The following is a 25,329-nucleotide window of genomic DNA, read 5'->3' as shown; positions in this document are numbered from 1 at the left end:
CATGTTTTATTACACACTTCTATAACCTAATAATCTAAGCTCAACCAGTTTGCATTGGACTTCCTGTAGTTACTGAGTCCCTAAATGATAAGGAATGTTAAGGGAATTGTAGGGGTAAACCATATATACGTTACTTTTTGTATTCATTATATATATGTTAGGGGTGGGAATCTTTAGGCACCTCACAATTCGATTCAATTATGATTCAGAGGGCTGCGATGCGATTATAAAACGATTATCGATGCATCTCGATGCATCTTTTTTCTCTTCTTAACATTTGGGCTGTGACTCCTGATCTAACCTGACTTTGATGCAGAGGGAGCCGGTCGGATTTCTCACTCATCCAGTTGTGTTTTTGTTATGTGCCGCCACAGACTGTCCGGGCGCTGCACTTCCGCGCTTCCAGTTCCGCCTTTTGCGTTCCGTCAACATTATGTTATAAATTAAATATTTAGAAAAATCGATTTTTGACATTTGTGAATCGATTCAGAATCGTTCACGTCCGCATCGCGATGCATCTAAGAATCGAGGCCTTATTACTGCCTCATAATTAGGGGTGGCATAATATACACAAAAATCATAATACGGTTCAATACGTCAATATGGAACAGTGGTGTCTTGATTAGATATGTTTTTTCAGTACAGCAAAAATAAAGAGTACCTAAATGTGTCTTATGTTACTATGTTAAAGTTTCCATTTCAGTTTATGGCATTGTAAAAATGCAGTATTTGAAACCAAAGCTGTGCTTTATAGTGTCTTTATGAGTGTTTTAAATGTTAGCCCCATGCTAACACTGACCACAAACTAAACAAGCTATTTACTATATAATGATACTATACGATACGCTGTGATACTAGGGCTGAGCAAGATGGCAGCAGTTGTCGTTATTATGATAAATTACGTCACAATATGTGCTTCTCTGTGTATATCGTGGATATCATCAGCACTTAAACAGCACTTTCCAACGGCATGTTTGATTACAAAGAGAGCATGTTTGTTGGAATTTAGTGCAGTGCAGTGTGTTAAATGTTAAGTACAAATCATTGTATTCATAGTTTTTGATAGCATTTTTAAAAAGTGGCACTACTTTGTTTGTTACAACTAATCAGATGTCAGGAAAAATAAATATTGTGGCATAATGTGTATCATACTGAAATATCGTGATATGACATTTTTGCCAAATTGGCCTGTGATACAGGTTCATATAATGTTATCCATAGTATGTTACACCCCTACTTCCTACTTCTTATGCTTATTCTTACAGATTTTAAGTCAACATGCTTTGGAAATCATAGCGCATTTTTCTTACGTGACGTACTGTATTTCCGAGTGGAACGTGGTATCAGTGAGGGAGGGTCTCTGAGCTAGTTGAGGTTTCTTTGATGACAAGTGGGTGGGAGGGGGAGGTGAAACGGGACATTTTTGGTTAATATTATTTTTCTCTGCCCACTGGTGCTCGCTTTATAAGTGAGCAAAAGTCATTACAGTTTGATAGAAGGTTACGGGAAAACAAGAATGTTGTCTTTTAAATGATATGATGAATCATGCTTATTATCGTGCTGACCAGAGACATCAACAGGATAAAAAAGGTCCATTTGGAATTCAGGTTTCCTTAAAGGAGAAAATAATAATCTTGATTTTTTAATCAAAGCAAGAAAAGGCCTGATAGAATGCTGTCTCTGATTTGTCCTTTTAAAGCTTTAACGTTTTTAGAGCCCACTGCTTAACTGACATTTTCCTTCCTTTAACTTTCCAACTACTATCTGCTTCTCTTTCTTCTGCGACCGAGCATGACCTCAGTCCATCTCACAGTGTCCTCTTCATGACAGTGTGAGTGCTGACGTCACTGAATCTGAGCAGGCAGAAATATCTTTGATAGAGAAAGATGTCAAAGCTGTTATAAACTAGTATCTTCCCTTAAAAAGACTAGAACGAACAATAATGGGAAAGTTGTATTGAACGTTAAAGATCAGCACAGCTTTTCCTGCATCTGAATGGCCTCAGAATAGCGCTGTATGAAATGAGCCTGAATCAAAAATGCCACAATACAAAGATTTATTCTGAGGTCTCCCCCAACAGAAACAGGGTTAATGATGGTTAAAATGAACGGTTGTATACGTAAAAATACACACTTAAAAAAGATGGTTCTTCAAGGGTTCTTTAGTAAAGAGAATGGTTCTATATAGAACCATGAACACTCAAAGAACCCTTTGCATCATGAAAGGGTTCTTCAGATTGATTTAGAATGTGCTGAAGATGGTGGAACCTTTTTGAAAAGGGCCAAAAAGGGGTTTTCTATTACAATCTTGTTAATCAAGCTTGTAACAATAGCAAAACCTTTTTTGGTGCTATATAGAACCATATACCACACATTCTTAATCAGTCAACCCTTTCCCCTTAATCATGCACAGGGTTCTTTGAGTGTTCATGGTTCTATATAGAACCATTTTTTTTACTAAAGAGTCCCTGAAGGACCTTCTGTTTTAAGTGTGTGGGGTAAAAGGAAAGGAAAGATAAATGAAAGAATGCTGAAAAATAAGAAAAGATATGGCAAAAAGAATGAAAACTTTATCTTGTTGGTCTGAGATCTCTCTCTCTCTCTCTCTTGCTCTTGCTCGCTCTCTTCCCTTCACTCTCATTGTTCCCCTGTTATCACGTAGAAAAATGCAAACAGCTCACAGCGTCTCAGCCTGCTGCTCCCTCAGTTTCTCAGAGTGCGGGGTCCCGTTCAGACCCCCCAACGTCTTTTACTCCCCCCTTTCCAAAACCTGATCCTTTTTATACTATGAAGAATTCTCGGATCACACACCATCCGATATCAAACTGTTTATCATGTATATCATGCTCTGTGTCATTCAAATCTGCGTGACAATAAGCTGGTATAACCCCCCACCCCTTTTATACCACCCAGGACCCTTATGTATATTTCGCTTTTTCCATCTGAATTTACATACCCAAATCGTAAGACAAATTATTCATTAACTGCATGAAATGACTGTAAAGACTTGTGTTTTTTTGGTAAAAGTTCCCCTCAAATTAACAGAAAATGTGTTTTATGATCATGAACATATTGCTATATGCTTACAATTTACTGCTGAAAGCCAAAAGTCAAGTCAAGTCAAATTTATTTGTGTAGCGCTTTTTACAACTGATGTTGTCACAAAGCAGCTTCACAGAAATCCATTAAGGACAAAGTTTTAACATGAAATGTAAATCCTCCAGGTGAGCAAGCCAGGGGCAACAGTGGCAAGGAAAAACTCCCTCAGAGCTGAGGAAGAAACCTTGGGAGGAACCAAGGCTCACAAGGGGGGACCCATCCTCCTCTGGTCAAACTACATACAAATTTATTATACTACTAATATTAATAGTAGTAGTAGTAATAGTTAGGAGTCCACTTCAGTGTAGAGTGGGCAGCCAGTCCAAGGCAGGTGGCGGTACCTGGGCAGGTGGCGGTGACTGGGGCGTGGGCAACTGGTCTGAAGCGGGTAGCAGGAGAGCTCGACAGACAATCATCCATCAGTGTCTGGCGGACAGGTGGGCAGTCGTTTACTCGGAAAAAAGGTAGGGAGATGGTGTTAGTTTAGTTCTGTATGGGTGTATGTATAATAATATGTAAAACATGTCCAGAGTGTGGCTAACGACTCCGGCAGATCTGACTATAACAGCTTAACTAAAAGGAGAGAACCAAAAGGGCACACAGACACAGGAGCACCCTGAAACAATCTGGCATCCCTCTGCTCCTCCGTCCACAAACCTGAGTGATCGCGTGTGAGTGGCGGGACAACAGCACCAGCGTCTCAGTTTACTGTAATTCCCTGCGTCCATGGACCCCTGGATCTACTGCCTTTATCTAAGGAGGAACATTAACTACCAAAAGCTAAACTAAAGTTTTCAGCCTAGATTTGAAGATTGCGACTGAGTCTGAGTCCCGAACATTTTCTGGAAGATCATTCCAGAGTTTGGGGGCTTTATAAGAAAAGGCTGTTCCCCCAGATGAAACCTTCTGAATTCTGGGAACTATTAAAAAGCCAGCACTCTGTGATCTGAGTAATCGTGGTGGCTCGTAATGGGAAATAAGGTCTTGCAGGTACTCAGGAGCGAGCCCATGTAGGGCTTTATACGTCAGTAAAAGAAGTTTGTAATCAATACGGAATTTAACAGGCAGCCAATGAAGTGATGTCAGAACTGGACTTATAGGATCAAATTTTCTAGTTTTAGTGAGAATCCTGGCTGCAGCATTTTGAACTAGTAGAAGTTTACTTAAATTCCTGCTGGTGCATCCTGACAGTAATGCGTTACAGTAATCTAGCCTTGAGGTAATAAAGGCATGTACTAATGTTTCTGCATCGTGCAGTGATAGGGCATTTCTTATTCTGGCGATATTGCGAAGATGTAAAAAGCTGTCCTAGTGATGCTGCCTATGTGTTGATCGAATGATAAATCTGGATCGAGTATTACACCAAGATTTTTTGCTGCTGAACCAGGTATAACTGGGAAGTCAACGAGATTTAAAGTTAAATCTGATAATTTATTTCTTGCCACTTTTGGACCCAGAAGGAGAACCTCTGTTTTGTTACTGTTTAGAAGGAGGAAGTTACGCAACATCCAACCTTTCACATCTTTTACACAGTCCTCTATTTTCTTTAACCTGTATTTGTCATCAGGCTTGGCTGATATGTACAATTGCATATCGTCTGCGTAACAGTGAAAGTTAATGCCATGGTTACTTATAACTGTGCCTAACGGTAGCATGTATAATGTAAATAATAATGGTCCTAAAATAGAGCCTTGCGGAATTCCAGATCTTACAAAGTCTTAGATGCTCTTTGTATTTTTTTATAAAAGTAATTTTTACAGAGAATATCACTGAAGAGACACCATCTGGGATCCAGAAGCTCAGAATTGTGGAAAAATGGGTCAACTTTCAGTAGAAAAAAAAAAGTTCAGCTTCTTTTATTATAAAGTTTTAAAATTACATCACCCATCTATTTGACTTTAAAGAAGACAGTTACGGTTCTCATATGACACCCACCTTTTGAATGAAGCTTATAAAATATGAAAGTTATGAAGTAAAGAATATGACGAAGTGCGTTTTGGAACTACCGGTGGTCCCAAGCAGCCACACCTAGTGAGGAAAAGAGAGAGAGAGAGAGACGGAAGCAGACTAAACTACATGCTTACATGTAACGAACCACAGCAGAACAAGATATTATGTGCTTTCCTGTCTACTTGAATGGCAGTTTGCTAATGTCTCAGTGTCAGTGGAACATCAGGATACTTAACAAGCCTTCAAGCTCATAATGTTCTTGTGGAAATAAACAATGAACATATGAAATAAAGAGCGAGAAAACTCTCAAACAGCCCAAAATAATTCACCTCATACGCCTAAACAAATGAAAACTTAAACCTAAACCAGGGCTGCCACCCCCTGACCCAATGAGAGCAAACATATTTGTACACAGTATATAACTTATTAAATAGCTTTTTCTTTTTAACACTGTCTTTTTGTATTTTTAGAACAAACTATAGTGTAATATTAAGAAATACGTATTTAGAAACTTTTTAAATCTTTCTGTCTTCTTTGTTGTCCCATGCCCTGCTTGGGCACGCCTGACCCCTTTGTAAGAATAATTACCATATACTGTTAATAAGCACATATTAATCAATAAATGAATAAAAGAGTCATTAATCTGGACCACAGTTCCTTCAGTTGCCTATTTCGTACACTGCATATTCTGTTCTAGTGTTCTAGTAATTTCTTCTTTAGTTCCTCTTATGAGAAACAGTACAAGGACTACTTTAGGACTACTTTATCCTAAATTTCTCCAAAATGTTGTTCAAAAGGTTCTGCTCCGTTACCTCAGAGATGATCTGTTTGTGACACAGTTGCTCAGAATCAAAGAGCATTCAACAATAAAGGTTTTTTTATGCAGGTAGCACACTGAAAGCTCCATTTTTTCACATACTGATCCATTTTACTATGACTAATGTGGACACATGCCAACTACTCTGAGGTCAGATTTTAACCAGTCAAAGGGGACAAAGACGAAGGTTGTTTTCACATACAGCTCTTTTCAGATTAACTGAACTCAGTTCTTTTCAAATGAACCTGAAAGGGAGCCAGCTGCAAATGACCTCAATGCTTTTTGTGTTCACAATATAAGCGAACTTTAAAGGGGAATCAGTTCTCTTCCTGGTGCTTTTTTTTTCTTAGACCATTTCTTGTTCACACTATAACTTCTTTAGAGCTCAGACACCTCCTGGGTAATGCTGAATTATGGGCTGTGTGGTTCAGGTTTGTCAATCGACGGATATGATTGGCTGAGCCATACCACTCATGGTAAAATGCTCCAGTAGTGGCAAGCTGTGAAAACACTGAACAGTTACTATTGTAGATGCAATCATTTTTATTTTTAATTGATTTTTAATCATAAATATATTGTATTTGTCTTATCTTTGTTGCCGTTTTATAAAAGCAATGAGCCTTTTTGACTTTGAGTTTCTTTAACCATAAAGCACAACGCAAAGTGGATTTGTTTCCATAACGTACGAAAAATTGGACCACAAAACAAACCACAAACTAGCTGAAATCAGATAAGGTGGTCTGAGTTTGGGTTGTTTGTGAGACTGCCTAGAAGGGTCATTTGATGTGCACACATATGCGTAGAAAACCATGACTCAGCAGTCTGAGGCTGTTTGAAAAGCTGAAACGGCCCAAGAGTGAAAACGCCTAAAGTCTGGAATTGAACAAACAATATGTTAGTTAAATTAGGGTTAATGCTGGGGAGATCATGAAGGGACACTTGCTGGTTACAACCTTTTTCCAATGTCCAGTTCCTCTTGGCTGCGCCTGACTTTGGCTTTTTTATTGTAGCTTCATCCTTCTCTTTACCACCGTTTTCCCACCTGACCATCTAGTAATAAATCTTATTTTATGGTCTCCTGTTGTACTGGCTGGAGAAAGTGAAAAATGTCCAGTGATGGAGGAGGCGGCAGCAGTGCATAATCGTTTTGGCCATTTCTCCATTCCTGGAACCTGGTCTTCATTAGGTAATGGATCATGTATTAAGCCTGAACATGGTATTGAAGGAGGAACAGGATGCTGCTGGTGTGTTGGCACTGCTGGGGTAAACCTCTCCATGTGGATCATTGATTTGAGCCTCTTAATCAAATCAACTGGCCTCATCCTTAGCATATCAATTAGAGAGCGTATTGTTCCCCATGCTCTCTCTGCTAGTGTGTCTAAAAGGTCAGCAGCTTGATTACTTAAGTGCACTCAGCATAAACAGTGAGTCGACGATGCAGAATTAATTGCATATTATCAGCACCATGAGTTTTGATTTTGGCCTCTGTGGTTACCTATTAGGCTAAAGGCCATGTTTAAATTAGGTGATTTTAGTTTGATCAGCACACGTACATTCAAATGTTAAACGCTATCTGCAGTGGTACCCGGTATGTTTATGACCAGTAGTTAGTTGACCTTATTACACACGGTGGCTAGCAAACATGGCATTACTGACCATAAATGAACAAAACAGCAGCCATCTACTTTGAAGTTGAGTAGATTTTTATTTAATGTATTATATTTGCAGACATCTGTCAGCTCTTTAGCAACTTGGTCATTGTGAACAAAGACGTTTGTTTACGTTTTAAGCTGAATGATGATATTGAGTTCACATATGATGTAATCACTTCAAATAACAGACTTTTTTGACAACTCCAAATGTAAATGGTTTATTGCATAATGAGCTAGTAATCATGTTTTGTCATATATGAAGAAGCAAAAAAAGCTGCTTGTTTATCTGCTTGGCTAAACCTGGGAGTTGCAAAGTGACATACAGTAGTATGCAAAAGTTCGGGCATCCCTGTTCAATTCCATTGTTTTTGTAAGTGTAAATATCGCTGCTGTTGGAACAAAACCTCGTATCTCCATTTTGGTTTTACAGTTTTTTACAGAAGGCTGCTTGTTGAGATCTTGGCAGCCGTTGAGGATTTGAACAGGTCATCCATCAGATTTTTGGCAGAACAGAGCATCTTCGCATGAATGTCAGCTCCTATTCCAGCATGATGTCTAAATCACCAGACCCAAAAAGAAATAGTCATTTCTGTTTATTTGTGTCAGGATAAAGGAATGCCTTGACATTCAGTACGATGTTGAGGAAACTAATGAACACATGCATCACTAGAGGTTCTGACTCAATTTGTTTTGTCATTTGTTCTGTTGTACCAGTGAACTAATAAGCAAAACATATGCAAATGTGACACAACTGGTCAAAGTCTAAGGCCTGTTTCTCTGATCAGAGTAGCGTAACCAGCCTTCAAACCTCATTAGAACTGGAAGAGAGGGCTAATGTCAGAGGTCATCAGACGTGTCAGAAGCTAGCTGCTCTAATGGGAAGTGCAGTTTCGAAACCAGATCTCTTTAGCACCTGTCCTGTGAAGGGAGGTGGAAGCTAGATGAATGCATGTTGTTCATCAACATTTGCTGTGAAGGGATGTTTCTGGCAGAGGAAGTGAAAAAGACTGTTTGGTTTCCATAAATATGTTTTGTCCAGTCGTTACGTGTCTACCAAGTCTTTTTGTGTCTGCTTGAAAGACCAGTTGGACGGTCTGGGATTTCAGGGAAATTTCCTTGTGTGGAGTATGAGCAACAGTGTAGAAATAGCAGAAATTACATAATGTGACCAGAGTGAGAGTCAGACCTGGAAAGATCAAGCTGAGGAGGGAAAAGATATGACAAGAAAATATAGAAACTATAATACTTTATTTTTAACAGCAATGTTAGTGTAAACTTAAAATATCAAATATCCTGATACTGTGATATATTGGGAATATGTGTTGTGTAATACTGACTTTTCAAACGTTGCATTTACAAACAATCCTTTAAGCAGAGCTGGAAATAATCCCTGTAAATATGAATTGTGCTGCATGGTAAGTCATATGTAGCCTTCATCTTTCCCATTGGTAAGTTATTAGTAGTTGCCAGGGTCAGAGACAAAAGCCTCAGACTTGACTTGGTGTTCATCCACCCCCAGTTTTCCCATGGCCTGCTTGGGTTAGTCCCTCATTCTCTTCAGCTTCTCACTGCATTTGGAGCTGAAGAACTTGAGATTCCTCAGAACACTTCAAATGTCATGGGTGACTGGCCAGTTCTTCTAGTGTTTCAGAAAGTGTTCAAGATAAACGGTACGTTTTTAATGTGCAGCGCTGTGTCAAAAGCCAGAGACCTCCTTTTCTTTTATTGAATTTCCAGTCAAAATTCAGTCATTACGTACAGCTTATTTATTTTCAGGAAATAATCAGAAAACATATTTTACAGACACTCACACAGAAGCTTCAATAACTAAATCTAATTTCATTTTTTCGATATTTAGTTTGTCCTCCCTTTACCTTTATTACAGGTTGCATTCGTTCCTGGAGACTCGCTTTCAATTTTTCGAAAAAATCTGCAGGATGTTTTTCCACACCTCCAAAGTTCAGTCTTAGAAGTTGGTTGCATTTTTTGCTTCACACAATCCAAGTAATCCCACACGTTGAGTGATGTTGAGGTCAGTCCATTGTTCTGAGAACACCAGCAGCTTCTTTGTTTGATGGGTCTGTTTCCATTTCTCAGTAAGAGCTTCTTGACAGCTACACATCCTTTCAGATAGTGCTGAGTCGTCTTCTCACAGTGGAGGGATGGACAGAAACACCTGTGGATGTTTTCAGGTCTGAAGCAGCTTGATTCTCTCTCTCAACGATAAATGTCCTGTTTATCTGATGGGGGAATTGTTGGTGGTCTACCAGATCTTGCATGGAGTCCCAGTTTCTCTGTATCTTTTAATCATTTTTTGAACTCCACATTTTTTTCACTGATTTTCCTTTGACATTCCCCTTCCTAATGCAAGTGGAAATGAGATAAATGAAGGTTGGTCTTTTTTACACAGACCTTTGCACAGTACTGAATATTTAAAGAGTATAATTGTAGAGAATTAAGTTGTACTTTTTCTTGAAATAAGTCAGGAATTGTTTCTGGATGTTAAAGATCTATACATGTTTGGAAGCTACCTCGCTTTGCTAGGTTCAAAAAGTCTACCATCTTTGCAAATGTGTTCCAAGGAAAGATTTTTTCCCCTTAAACTGTGCCATTTGAAACCTTTATCTTTCTGAATACGTTGCTGTTTTAGACTGCAACACTCAGCTTAAGTGATTTTGATAAGAAGTAACCGTTTTGGGAATTAGGCACTTGTGGATTTGTGGTTTTTAAACACTAGTATTGTAAATTGTAAAGGAAAATTAATCATTTATTTATTTAACAGTTTCCACTCCCATGTTTATTAGGCCAACAAGCAGCGGAAATGTGTCATCACGAGAATCACAGATGGAAAAAAGTTTGCTCGGAACAGAAGTACGTCAACATCACATGCTTACCGGGGTATACCAACACTCTAATAGCAACCGCAGAATATCTTACTACTGAATGTCATTTAGGGATTCTACAGTATGCATTATTTAATGCTGATCTAATGTAGCTTTCCATCTCTGTAATCAGATTTTGGATATGTCTTTTTAGCAACATTTTAACTGTCACAAGTTTAAAGTAAACTGAACTGCCCGCTCTGCCAGTTGAACCTCGACACATCCTGTTCCAGAAACATCTAGGATGCTTATTTTGCCGCTTAATATGTAGAATATGCCATCTAATCACCAGCTGGAAGAAATGTGGTTAAATGTCATCTCTGTGACCTGGAGCAGAACTACAGGCTCTGACAGACGATGTTTGCTTTTATGGATTAGTAGTTTTTGGTATAGGTTTAATACATCACAGGACTACAGCTTCTAAATTGCTTCTTGTTGAAATAATAATATGGCCAAAGTGTATCCATGTGAAGTAGTCTAAAGGCTACTGTCACTGTAGCTAGGCATTGTCTTTGTTTTTAAAAATCATGTAATAACAAAGTAAAAACCTTTTAAACCACCGTTCATGTTTCGGAAGGGAAGCCATTCCGTGTTAAATAATGCAAATGCGTATTAAAATAAAACTTCTTAAAGAAAACATATACAATCATGGCCTGAAATGTTGGCCAGTGTAATCACTGCCGAAACAGCTGAAATTGTCAAAAGTTGTCAAAAATTGTCCATTACAGTATTTTTTGTGCTTTCAGAGCTTAGTATATCCTTTCAAATAAAAAAAATGGTATGGACAAAATTATTTGCACTCTCAACGTAATATTTGGTAGCACACCCTTTGGAAATCACACATTTCCTATAGCCATAAATGAGTTTCTTGCACTGCTGTGCTGGAATTTTGGGCCACTCTTCTTTTGCACTTTGCTCCAGGTCTCCCAGATCTGAATGTTGCCTTCTCAAAAGCTGCTGCTTTGAGATTTCTCCACAGATGTTCTATGGGATTGAGATCTGGACTCATTGACGGCCATTTCAAAACAGTAGTGCTCTTTATCTCATTATTTCATGATGCCATGCATACATTCAAGGCACCCGGTCCCAGAAGCAGCACTGCAACCCCAAAATATCTGTGAACCTCCTCCATGTTTGACTGTACGGACTGTGATCTTTTCTTTAAAGGCCTCATTCCAATTTCTGTAAACAAAACAATGATGTGCTTTACCAAACAGATCTATTTTGGTCTCATCTGTCCACAGGACATTGTCCCAGAAGGATTCTGGCTTCCTAAAGCCTTGGATGCACGACACGACTTTTAAAGTCTTAACAAATTATAGAAATTCTGGGCATCTCACAATATCCGACTGGCTTTTACAGATTTTTTGGACGACTGAAATATTGGGGATCACACACTACTTTTACGCTGTTGCTCAACTGAAGAGAACTCACTGAACTCGTGCGAAACTCATTCATTCTCCCCCGTTACTAGGAGACGCAAATAAACAAACGTAGAGTGGCTCGCTGCTGCCGCTGTTTTCTGTGCTGTTTGCGCTGACACAGTAAAGAAGCAACAGATAAACATGTTTGTGTTTAAGTGTCATGGATTTAAAATGTGATCAGTGTGGTATTTTACCACTGTAGAGTTTTAACTGTACATAAACTCGAGTCTGTTCAGATCGTTGATAAGTTTACACTACTAGATTACACTAGTTCTGTAGAAAAAATCAAACGTTTGATAAACTCAGACTGGTCTGGATCTGGAGGCCAAAAATCTGAGTCTGCGCTCCTCGGTTTTCTCTCCAACTGTTGACTCAGACTGACCCAAAATCTGCAGACTAGAGCTGACTAGCCCAGACTCCACCAGACATAGAATCGGGGCTGAAATCAGGGTAAAAGTCGTGTAGTGTAACCCCGGCTTAAGGTAAGTTTTCCAAAAATTCTAGTTGGACTTCGTGTCTTTGTCGGCAGTGGGGTCTTCCTATGTCTCCTACCATATAGAGTCCTCTTTCATTCAGATGACAATGGATTGTCCTATCGTTGTACTTTGTCTCTGCAGCTCAGCTTGGATTTGTTTGGAAGTTGATTGAGGTTGTTTGTGCATCATTCGAATAATCCTTCAGTGCCATGGGCTGGAAACTTCTTGGTGTTCCATACATTGAAAACAGGAATGTTAAGATCTCTACAGATGGACTTGCCCATACTTTTCTATATTTTTTTCTCAAATCCTCTTTCCTCTTTTGTTTCTCTGTGCTCATTCTAGTACACACAGACACAATATAAAGGCTGACTCTATTTTTCTTGATTTAAACTGGTTAAAACTATGATTTTTAGATTTTTATACTGCATAAACCAGTGTCCTATCAAAATAATTACAGATTAAAGGAGGTTTACCTGCTTCAAATCCAACCATCTCTTACAATTTCTAAAGGGTGCCAACAATATTGTCCAGTTCATTTTCTGTGTGGAGTAAGATTCGTTTTGGGGTTTTTCCAATGCAAACAAAGGAAATAAACATGTGAATAACAAAGCATTTTCAACAGTTATAAGGAAGAATTAGTGCATTATCAGTAAACACTGCAAGCTGCTAATATTTCTGGTCATGACAGTAAAATATACAATATAATAAACAAACTTTTCTGCTCCTTAAAGCTGCAGACGGTGTGTTTTCAGACATTTTAATTGTCCAACTTGATCGATAATCGCGGTAGGTCGAAACTTAACAGCAGTTGCCGATGCTACTGTCACTTGGCTCAAGCTTGCTATGTTAATTAATTTTAAGATGAAATATATATATAAAAAAAAACAGATTTTTCAACCCTGACACTTTTCCTTTTATGAGACCATGAACTTCGACCACTTTATCTGGGGAATTTCAGGGCAGACAGGTTCTGTAATGTTTTACAGGGTCTTAATAATTTGGATGTAGATTTGGATATTTTAGCCCAGGCTTGTCCCTTTTGCTTTATGATAAAGGAGATCATGCAGAAATTCACAAAGATCATTGAACATGCGTTTTCATTTTCTTTCTAGGACAAGATTAAGAGTTAATGTCTTTTTAGCTTCACTTTGAGTTCGGTACAGTAATGTAACTTGATAAAGTTCCAGTATTTATGCTGGCCATCATTACTCAACAGCCCTGTTCAACCTTTTGTCTGGTTAATGAATCAATCCTGTGTTGAATGACAAAGAATCTAATGCTGCAACTTCCCTTTACATTCCATTATAGCTCTGTGGGCTGATTGCTATTTTTTGTGTCCTCTTGCCACTGAATGAGATGGGTAGTGTTTTAAAATCCTCATTAATTTTGCATTATTTTCAATGTGCTACTACTGTAGTCTGTGAAGTAAATTATTCCCCTCGTGAATATTTTATCTCTTAATTAATTTGTCATAGCACGCTTTTACAAGCTGCATAGTCATTTTGTGAGCACGTGTTAGTTGTCGCAAAATGATGTAGGCATGATTTGGTATTTCTTTCGTACGTGTTGTGATGTTATTGGCCTTTTAAGTCCTTGCTGTCTTTCATCAAGTCATGTGAAACTCGTTCCACTCCTACTAAAGCGCTTTGAAATTCTCACACACGTTCAGTAACAGAAGGCTAATTGAGATCAAGTGTAGTCATCTGTCAGAAGATCAAGTTCTTTCAGAAGCTTACTGGATTCACTCAGCACTCAGAGGGAATGAATGTATTGTGCAGAACTGAATCGAATAGGCAGAAATCGGCCTGTATATCGTGTTTAAAAATAGTAAGTTTATGATATTTTCAGAAGTGCAGACTGTTAGAAGTGCAGATTCTGAACTTTGAATCAGTACCTTATTTGTAATTGTAAGTAGAACATTTTATGATTTGAATTTGATGAAAAATGCTTTAGATTTTAACCACATCTTTTTTTGACGTTTGTAAACACCAAACAAACAGAAAAAAGTCAAAGTGCAGACTCAAACCTGTCAGTATAGAATATATGTGCATTTCATTGTGTAACTTACTTTTAGATAACATTTTATCATATTCTGGCAAATTACTTCACATGCTTTTCTTAGTATATCATGGATATCATCAGTACTTTAGGGATACTGACCGACTGCATATTTCATTTAAAAGAGAACGTAATTAGTCCTGTTTAACTGAATTTACTGTGACATGGTATGTATGGTGTTGAGCAAAAATTATTGTGTTCATAGTTTTTGACAGTATTTTTTAAATGTGGCACTATTGGGGCTTTTTTCTGTTTCAACTTATAAAACCCCAGAAAAAAAGAAATTTCATGATACATACGCATATGATATTTTATTTCCACCATCCGCAGCCCAGGAAGATAAGCAACTTAGAAAATGTGTGTGTGTGTGTGAGTGAGTGAGTGTGTGTGTGTGTGTGTGTGTATTTCCACCATTTCACCAACCCCTAATAACTGTGTAATCAAAAACTCAATTAGAGTTAGATTGCAGTAGTGTGGCAGTACAAAAGTAATATCTCTTGGCATTGAAGTCTTGATAGATGTGTCATTGAATGCAATTAAACCCAGTCAAATTCCTAATCTTAGTCTTGTTCTTCTGCATTGTTCAGTTGTTGAGATTTAAACAAAGTCATTCAAAGTGTTATGATATTAAATGGTCCATTGTGGAAAAAACTTGATGATAGGAACCAGGAATTGTGATCTCTACAACACAAATACAGTTATTTTATTTACTGTTATCTTTTTTTATATCTAATGTTGATTATGGTTAATAGTGGTAGATCTGGAAAAATAAGCCTTCTTTGGGAACTGTTTTGCCTTACAATGCCCTGCATGTACCTCTCCACCATGAATAGATTTAAAAAATATGTTTGAAGCCAATCAACAATCTTAAAACTATTGTTAAAGAAATGTTTAAGACATCCAGTAAAGTATTCCTTGCAATTTAGTGTTACAGTAAGTATTTAGTGTTCTGTAAGGGAGCTTTTAAAGGTATTCAATTCTTCAGATGTCTGGTTCCTGTCAACACCACTGTGAAAAATTCTGACTCAGTAAGTTTCTCCAGAATGGAGCATTTCACACCAAACCACTCTGAATGACTTTGCTTACATAATAACCAATAAATTGTGCGGAAGCTTTGGAAAAGTTTAATTCTTCTTTAAAAGCTTGGTTTATATCGCTGCTGTTGGAACAAAACCTTGTATCTCCGTTTTGTCATTTTTCAGTTTTTGACAGTTTGGAAATGCCTGTTAGCCTTTAGGTTGTGTGCAAATTTCATGATGAATGGACCAAAATAAGCCCAAACAGCCCAAAATAACTTGGAAAAAAGTCTGGTTCCATTGACTTACATGAAAAGTAAAGTATGTTTTTTTTCTTTTACTGTAAAGTTCTCATTTTGGAGATGCAAGGTTTTGTTCCGACAACAGCGATATGTTGGTGAGGCTTTGTCCACTGATGAAAGAGTGTAGTTTTTCCCCGTTCACCACGGCTGGCTGTCCTCGTGAGCTCTGAGCCGTGACAGTAGAGATTACCAGAGTCACACTCCCTGGATGACTTCCATGTGCTCCAGCGGGCTGCCTTCGCTCATTGTGACACATCAGAATATGAGTCTGGGGATTAACACTTGAGCAGAAAACCCCCTACTATGCTTTAATTTGAGGGCAAGACAAAGCATGAGCTTTTAAACTTGGGGCCTTTCTCCCCTGTGACGGTACAAACATCTCTTTCCCTTTTTTGTAAACCACAAATGTTTAACAGACGCATGTAAGTGTCATGACTGGGGTTTTCTCAGTAACTCGCGTTGCCTTTGAAGACTGAAGGTGTTAGATGGCGAGAGATCAGATAGGATCAGACAAGAAGCATGTGAAACAGGAGCCACCAGTCAGTCAGAGCTGGAGTCACACGAGCTCAGGTCGTGGAATAATCCCTCTTTGCTTTAGAGCCTCAGCATTAGGCCACCCAGGAAAGCCTAAGCCACCTACAACAGCCTCTGAGGTAATCGAAAGATTAATGAGAGCGAGAGAGACTCTCGTCCTGGAATGAACTTCACCAGCTGCAAAGCATTCGTGTCTCCAGACGCATGAAAACACAAGAAGTAACTAATTCAAAACATCAGGATATTATTCCTGTGGTCATTGGAACTCCCCTACCCTACCTAGGCTTGTTTTGGTGGTGAACTGGTTACAAAAGCATGTTATGGGTTGACATCATATGTTATTATGTAACCACAAATTGGACTATGTGTAAAAAAATATATATATAGAATTCAACATTTGGCCAGAAGTCACAGTGTATCGTTGTCATGATGAAACATTGTATCTCTGAAAGGATGAGAAAAACATTCTTAATTGTAATCTGCAGTTCTGTGCAAAAGTCTGAGACCAACCTTCATTTCCAAGGAGATTAGATAAAATAAAATCAATAAAATGAGTGAAAAAATAAGTGTTTCCACTGAAGTTCAACTGAACTGAAGTTCAACTGAACTGAAGTTAAAAAAAATATTAAAAGATAGACTGGGACTCCTTACAACCGTGGGAGTGCTGGTAGACCACCAAAACTGTCCCCATCAGATAAACCACATTGAAAGCTTTCATTTTTGAGAGAGAGAAGAAAATCAAGCTGCTTCCACAGGTGTTTCTGTTCACCAGAAGCCAGTTCAGCGCCATGGGTCTGAAAGGATGTGTAGCTGTCAATAAGCCCTCACTGAGAAAAGGAAACAGATAAAAAAGAAGAAAATTTGCAACTTAAACAAAGAAGCTGCTGGTGTTATGAGAACAATGGACTGACCACCCCAGAGTCAGATAATGTAGCCAGCATTTAAGACTGAACTTCGGAGGTGTGAAAAAAATATCCCTGCAGGTTTCTTTGAAAGACTGAAAGCAAGTCTCCTGAAAAGAATGCAAGCTGTAATAAAGGCAAGTTGTTGACAAACTACATACTGAGCATTGTAATATTACATTTAGTTGTTGAACTTTTCTGTTAAATATGATTTCTGACTAACTTGTAGTTAATTGTAAACAAAGAGTCTCTGACATTTGCATAATACTGTACATTGATGTAAAGAGATTTATCTTCCATGTTTTGGATTGTTTCTATTTGTTTATTCACACAATGTAAAAGGCAGCTTGCATCTCCAGTTATGAGATTTTGATTTGATGGGTCTGCACTACCACGTAGGGCGGTAGTGTATGACTGGAGTACTAGATGGTAAATACATTGCTACTTATTGCAATTGTGGGAAGACTTGTGTGTTATGATGCAACATTTGGTTAAAGCATTTGGTCAATAAAGAGGGCACCATTAGCGTCAATGTGAATGGGAAATCATACCGCATTTTCCTTCTGTAACATATTTCTGAGTTAAACACAGTATCAGGTCTCTGAGATGGCTCAGTGTGTTCTCTCGATGATAGGTGGTAGTTTGGGCCTGCTTCATTACATTCAGTACAAAATACATACAATGAAATACATTAACCAGTACTTCGTTTTTAATAAATAAAAAGCACACAGAGGGGTTAATATGGCAACTTCTATGGAAGGAGGAGTGTAAGACAAAACATTTAGCAAAAAAAAACAGCAGTGCTGGCTCTGAAGTATTGTCAGGACTTCAGAATTTTCAGTGTTTACATCATGAAGAACTAAATGCAGTGATCTCATGTATGCTAGTAGTATAAGGATAGAGGATAAGAGGATAAAAAATGTGATGTTTGTAATCCTACATGGTGTGCAATCCTACAATTGTGATTTTTCTTACTAATATTACAACTGTGATTTAAATTGCAATTATATTCTACAAATTGAGGTTGAGGCCTTTTTTTTTTGACAAGACCAGAATATTGACCTTTACTAGCTTGAGGCTTGACTCCTTAAAGTGCCAGTAAATTGTAGTTGTGATGTCACAAAACATGGAGGTTTGGTTCCCTCTGATTGGTCTGCCTTATGTAGACAGTTCTCAAATTCTATGTTGTTTGGTTAAATTTTCCCTCTTAAAACGTAGGACAGCATTTTTGATGATGTAGGCTATAATTTTTTAAAAATTGCAGCTCTTGTGATTGGAAAATTGCACTCCCTTAGATTGCGATTTCGATAAAACAATTGATCTTTCAGCCCTACTTCCAGTGGTCAAAGTGCATCATGCATTTGTATAAAATATGCTTAATGCAATCCTGTAATCATTCGTCAGAATGTTATAATGGGTGGACATCTTGACCACATTTACACCTGCTCACTTCTTGTGACTGGGATCTGGACTGTATCCTTGTGAGATTTTAGCCACATGCATTTACCCTTGGCAGTCAAATGCATCTGCAGTTAGTCGGACTGAAATCTGCTTTGTGGGATGGAGTATGCAAATCTGCTTATTATGCTGCAACCAATTAACGGTTGTTTATGTGTTCGGCCTCTTCGTCTGCAGTGTGTCTGCAGTGTGTCCTCCATGGCTATCTCCTTTGTAGACATCTTCCAGTGAGGTACTGCAGAAGAAGGAGTGTCGGTTGTACTGCAAGAGGTTTTGGTCGTCGAATGTGTCTTGGAGAGACGGATGTGTTTGCACTGCTATAACGTGGCTCCAACGACCTCCTGAAGTGGTTTGAGTGATCAGATTTGTATCTGTTTTAAATGCGTCTTGGTTGCGTTTAGACTTGCATTTTATGTTGCTTGGCTTTATCTAGATATAATCCTGATACTCAAGACGCATGAGGTGACCAGGTGTAAATGGGGTCCTTATTGCTGCTGCAGATGGTGCTAGTAAATGTAACACCTTTTTAAATAGGAAGCTTTATGTGAATGCATTTTTATTTCCCATAATGTTTGGACATACCAGCTTGTTTTGTATAGCTGTTTGCTTAATCCTTCTCAGGAGTGACTGTGCTGCTGGGTTTGACTGTATTTACTTAGTTGGTTTTCCAGTAAGGGTAACGGGCCTTTACAGGAAGAGGTCATTCCGAAGGCCAGTAATGATTAGTAACCTATTGATTGTCCTGTAAGATGGGCCTGGGAAAGAGGGGCACCTGGTTGTTGCGATGCTTTAACTGCTGCAGCCTCTGGCAACTGTCGGATGGAAGGAGCAGAAATCAAATGCAGGGAGCATCTGATAAAGCCCCATTACCAGCACGAGGAGGCTATGCGGTTTTGTGCTCAGGCTTGTAAGGAGGGCAAAAGAGAAAGCTGATTCAGCAACATGGTGTGCACCAGGATGTTGACTGATGCTAGAGGGCAGTTAAAACAAGGTCCTTTCACTGACCACTCCCAGGAAGCTATTGAGTAAGGCGCTTAACTCCAAGCTGCACCAGTGTTGCAAATATAGAGTTCCAACCTTCCCTTTCTCAGCGACTAAAAGAGCAAGAATTAGTCAGTAGTTTTATACATTACTGGTGTAAATCTCTGACCTCAGACCCGTAAAATCCCAGACTTGTCACATACTAAGGCTTATTACTCAGTAACTACAGGGACTTTAATGCAAACTGGTGGCGCTATTCTTAGGTTATTAAAGTAAAATTGAACTTAGGCGTTTAAAGGGTTAAAGAAACCTTTTAGTGCATCATGAAATGTCAGATTTCTCCATGATTTGCTCATTTTGGTATTATTTTGATTTTTTAAGTTCACTGAATACATAGATGTAACTAGAGCAGGAATGTCAAACTCAACAGGGCCATATTAAAAAAAAACTCAACAAATTTGTGGCCAGCTGTGTGTTTAAATAAAAACAAATAGTTTTATATAAAACAATGTGCTACATTAGCTACAGATAACTGTTAAACCTCTTTAATGTCCCCAGGAGGAAGGTTTTAAAACCATCTTTTCTTTTTGTGTAACTGCCGGCCCGTATTGTTGGGGAAAGGGGGTCAGAGCACGCATTATGATGCAGTGCATGCTGGGGATTGTAGTGCAGCTAATGGTGAAACAAGCTAATATTATTAGAAAATTAAAATAATTTTGCGGGCCGAATAGGATTGTGCCATGGGCCTGTCTTGGCCTGTGGGCCTTATGTTTGACACATGGGAACTAGAGGAACTAGTTTCACTGTAGTGGAAGGCAATAAAACAAAAAAATGTAATTTTAGAGTAGCTTCCATACCACATAAATTTGAGCACATTTTGACATGGACTAATAAACAAAAAAGTTAAGAAATATAATTAGATAAAAAGTATATATACTTGCTTGAAGTGGATACAGTGTTTTACTGAAAAAAAAAAGAGAATTGATAAATCATGATGGAAGCTGAGTTACAGACATGTGCGAAGTACAGATGTGTGTCAAAAATAATTGAAATAACTTTGAAAAAGCGAGAAGGCTGGGTTCGCTTCCCTAGTTTGCATGTTCTCCCTGTGTCTGTGTGGGTTTCCTCCCACAGTCCAAAGACATGCAGTCAGGCCAATGGGAGATGCTAAATTTACCCTAGGTGTGAGTGTGTGTGAATGTGTATATCTGTCTGCCCTGTCATGGACTGGCAACCTGTCCAGGGTGTTTCCTGCCCTCCATCCAATGACCGCTGGGATAGGCTTGAGCAGCCCCCACGGCCCAGGAGAATAAGCGAAAATGTGTGTTTGTGTGAAAAGTCGTGTTCAAACTTATGTACTTGGATTTAAATAAGCGCATACTTCATTGAGATGGTATTATAATCCGTTTTGATCAGTTTTACCATTCAAAAATCAGCTGAATCTTTAAATTGAATATTTTCACGCTCCTAACATACATATAAACATATTGCAACCCTTATACGTTTACTATTAATAATCCCCCATCCTGTTTCTGTGCTGAATCTGGACTTTTCGGTGTTACGTTGAAAAACCAAATTCCTGATTTCCTGCTTGTGACAAATTATGAGCTGAATTGTTCAGTTTGTCTGTTTTCCCCTGTAGGGTCCTTTCTCAGTTCCTTCAACTGTTACATTTATTGGCATTGTTTAATGATAAAAATGGAGTCACATCTTCCACGAAATTCATTTAAAATGTACATGTTCACCACTGAGGCTTGAGTTTTCAGCCCTCGCCTCTCTCGTCTCGCACGGTCTCTGTTCCGTAGCCGCAGGGCTGTGTGCGTAAGAGTCACATGTCACTGTGACGGAATAAACCTGGGTCAGGTTACACAAAGAAGCTTTCTTATGAAATTAACCCTACATTTTCTCTGTGGTTTCACACAAGACAACATGTTTGGTTCTTTTTCCTCTCTCACTGTATGTGTATGCATGTGTGTGTGTGTGTGTGTGTGCGTGTGTGTGCATATGAACGGTATGTTCATTGATATGTTTTCGTTTCAACAGATGTCACACCATGATATGTTTATGTCGCAAGAATGTGAACTGGGTGCTTTTTTGTACATCTGTTTGTTTGAGGCAAATACATGTAAATGAAAAAAACAGAAAACTCTTGTCCTGATATACATCAGAGGTCTAACAAAAACAAGTTCTAACTTGTGACTGCTGCTATAACACTTTTGTGCTGCATTTACATATTGATGGAAAATCAGATATTCCCTTACCTGAAATATTTCTTTTTGGAATATTTGGAATATTCGCTGGACTAGTAGATGGTTCAGCAAAACGTTCCATCAAGAGTTACTTTTTTTCTAATTTTAATTGACTTTCTGCCACTTACACTGACCAGTATATCGAATGCCTAATGATAGCTGATGTTCATGAATAGCCATTGCATCAGTATTGGCAAAAAAATCGCGATGTCAGGAATTTCCAAATTGTTGTGGATACATAATCCAGGATTTGGGTATGCGGATAATAGGGTAAAACCTTTGATTGTAGACAGTGACTTTTATTTTGGAACCCAATAAAAGTCACCACCTGTTTAACACCATCATTATTAGCATTACAAAACATCTGAAATGAACTCCAACCTAATCTTCAGCATGAGAAAAACATGTTATAACACACACATGACCAGAACTAATGAAAAATAAGAAAGAAGAATAAGAGCTGATAAACAGAAACTGAGACCGCAAAGCATTCTGGTTAGCTCCGCCCCCAGTGCCACAATATAATGTTTGAGTTTCTGTTGTTTGTTTAAGAAGTGTGACAACTGAGAACTGTCAATCATATCTGTTAGAAATGCACTGTTTAAACTATATAAACTTAAAATCTAAAATGATCTAAAATCTAAAAATACCGAAAGCTTTTATTGTTTTATGTGAATATCTTGATTCAGCACCCACAGAAACCACTCATCTATAACTAAGACTGATCAAGATGCTGACCGCACTCAGTAAAAAGGAGTATGATTGGTTAGAAAGTGCATTTGCATACTGCAATATCAGTATTACAAAGCCCAGTATCACAATATTGATTAACAAATGATATATTGTGCTGTCACAGTGTGTATGTGTTTATTAATAGTGAGCCTCTGTAACTGTGGAGATTTATAGAAGTCGTCACTTCCTTCACAACCCCCCAACCCCCTCCCCCCTCTCGCCACCTACTCTCATTTACTGTACACCAAGACTGTGTAATACAGGTTTCAGTCAGCGAGGTGACAGATGCCTTCCTCGATCTCTCTGCACGGTGATGTGCTGCTACTTGCTTGATGAATGTTCAGCTTTTCTGAAATCTGAGAAACAGTGTTGGTACTTCTTGGTACTTTTAGTGGTGAAGTACACAACCTCAGTTTATGAAGCTAAATGTAATGAAGCTGAATCCCAGAATAGGGGTGACGATATATAATAGTTATCGTGACACATTGCACCATGATACACTTTTCTGAGGATGTTACGGGCATCATCAGGACCGAACAGCTGCATATATATTAAAAAGGACAGATTTAGAGACCTTTTATAGAAAGCCTGTAAACAGCAACAACCAGTGTATGGTAATTGCATAAACTACATATTGGTCCATTGTTTTAGTAATTAGTAGTGGTTGTTGTATTTTTTTCCTTCTTGTTCATTCTTAAATAGTTTATTTTTGTTTAGTCACTCATAGCAAGATTTGTCCTTTTTTGGTGCTGTTGTTTTATTGGTGCATTTTGTTTGTCCAAACTTGTATACAAACCTCAGAAAAATGAAATATTGTGATGCATATCGAGTATCGTGAAAATGATATTTTCAGGTATTGCGTTACCTGTATTGCCCATACATAGTCGAACAAGAGTTTCCATCCCTTTTTAAACAGAACAGAACGAACAACAGCTCATAGCAGTTTTGACAGACTGGTATGGGTTGGGGGGTTTGGCGGGGGTTGGGGTTGTGGTGTCGGCTTGGCAGGGGTACCTGATTAGTCTATGTTTTAACTTATGTTTTACCGTCAAGGACTGTTTTGTCTCGAAATGGCAAAGTTATTTGCAGTGATCCCTGCATACCATACGCAGTGGATTTGGTGCATTAGCATCCCAGTGAATGCATATTTTATATACCTGTCATCATAATTTAGTTTGAATGATATGTATTCTTCTTGGGAATTTTTGTATTTTTGTTTATGATATTTTTTCTTTTGTTTACAACCCCAGTACAGGGATGTGAGATGTATATTTACAAGTATATAGAATTTGTTTTTGAACATGTTAATGATAAGAATTAATACAAATCTAAAAAAAAAAATGAATTTTGTAAAAATACTTGAATAATAATATCAACTATTAAAAGTAATAATTTAATAGTGGAATTTAGCAGTAAGGCTACTAATTCTCCCCTGCTCACTGCTGCGGTCTGCTACCAACCAAATGACCCATGGACTGGTCCACAGCCCAGTGGTTGGGGATCTACCTGAAAAAACATGGTACTTTTCTGCTTGTTTTAATCTCTGAAAAACTCATGTGTTTCATGGTTGTGTTTTCAGGACATGGCAAGTGCAAGAGACTGATCTACTGCCTCTCAGGCTTCAGCCACCATGTTCCTGTCTCTGACCTGATGCCTTTCCTCTCTGCTTCATCTGCCATGGATGGGCAGAACTATCCGCATCCGGAGGGACCACAGCTGGATACTGGAATTTTTGGCCTGGCCCCCTCCACTATGGAGGTAAGGTTTCATGTGAATCATGTGCTGAGTAGTTACACAGCACGCCAATCAATTTCTGTGGAAATGTTGCAACATAGGCCATATGCCATAGAGGAAGCTCACAATGATTGCACAACAGAAAAAGCAGCACATTTCATATCAGTTGTTGCATCGTCAAAAAGATTGGGCTTCTGCTGTGCTATGATTTGAATACAATATAGATTTTGGTGTAGGAGTATGAGGTCCTGCTCCATCTAACACTTGGTTTGCCTAAAGAGCACGCATTGCTGAAAACAGTTCATCATTTTAATAGGCGTTTCCTTTCAGTATGTACCATTTGCATTCATTATTTCCAGCTGTGTTTTTTTTAATTATAGCACATTTACCGGAGAGACAGCAACATTTACATGCTATCACTATAATCAAGGACCATTAAGCCGTAGCCAAAACCGAACGAACAGACAATGCTGCTGATGCATGTGGGTGATGATATGACGTTGTTGTGGTGTCACAGTCATTCTGACACATGGCAGACACAGTTCCTGATAAGTGCACGTAACCCGTCTCAAATACCATGCTGTCATTAGCAGGACTTCTTTCCTTCTGTGGGAAAGACAAATGGTAAATAATTAAAGTTATTTTGGTGAAGTGATGTTTTCACACTTACATGCATCGTTACAGCAGCAGCAGTGGAAACGGAAATCAGTTAGAGTTATGCATTCGTTTACTTTGCTTGAATTGTTTTTTGAAGATTGCTTTGTGAATCTCTTTTTACAGTAGCCATAAAAGTCAATTTCTGTCTATTTTTAAAGTCCCTCAGTTTTTTCAGTAAGCAATTTTTTTTCAGTAATGCTGAAACATTTCGATGGAAATGTGTGTGATTCACATACCAGAACATAGATGAAAAATATGCTTATCACTGTCGGAATAAAACCTCATATCTCCATTTTTGTCGTTTTCTAGTTTTTGACAGGATTTAAAAATACCTGTTTCCCTTTACATTGTGTGTAAATTTCATAATGATTGGACCAAAAGAAATGTCCCAAAACGACTTGGAA

The 25,329-nt window shown here is 38.4% G+C and overlaps 1 protein-coding gene and 1 long non-coding RNA gene across 2 annotated transcripts in view; one reads left to right on the top strand and one right to left on the bottom strand.

Annotated features, from left to right (window-relative positions):
* The window catches only part of si:ch73-63e15.2 (protein strawberry notch homolog 2), an 85,957-nt gene that overhangs the window by 5,451 nt on the left and 55,177 nt on the right, over window positions 1–25,329 (top strand). Inside the window, exon 2 of the mRNA XM_036586654.1 lies at window positions 24,114–24,292. Coding sequence (XP_036442547.1) covers window positions 24,185–24,292 — 108 coding nt within the window. The 5' untranslated portion in view covers window positions 24,114–24,184. The remainder of the gene's footprint in view (window positions 1–24,113; window positions 24,293–25,329) is intronic.
* The window catches only part of LOC118819046, a 32,503-nt gene continuing 12,126 nt past the window's right edge, over window positions 4,953–25,329 (bottom strand). Inside the window, exon 5 of the long non-coding RNA XR_005008129.1 lies at window positions 4,953–5,126. This is a non-coding gene — a long non-coding RNA (uncharacterized LOC118819046). The remainder of the gene's footprint in view (window positions 5,127–25,329) is intronic.

Source organism: Colossoma macropomum, unplaced genomic scaffold, assembly GCF_904425465.1.
Source record: "Colossoma macropomum unplaced genomic scaffold, Colossoma_macropomum, whole genome shotgun sequence".
Classification (NCBI taxonomy): Eukaryota; Metazoa; Chordata; class Actinopteri; order Characiformes; family Serrasalmidae; genus Colossoma; species Colossoma macropomum.
The sequence above is the reverse complement of the archived record's forward strand: the minus strand, read 5'-3'. Positions and strand labels throughout refer to the sequence as shown.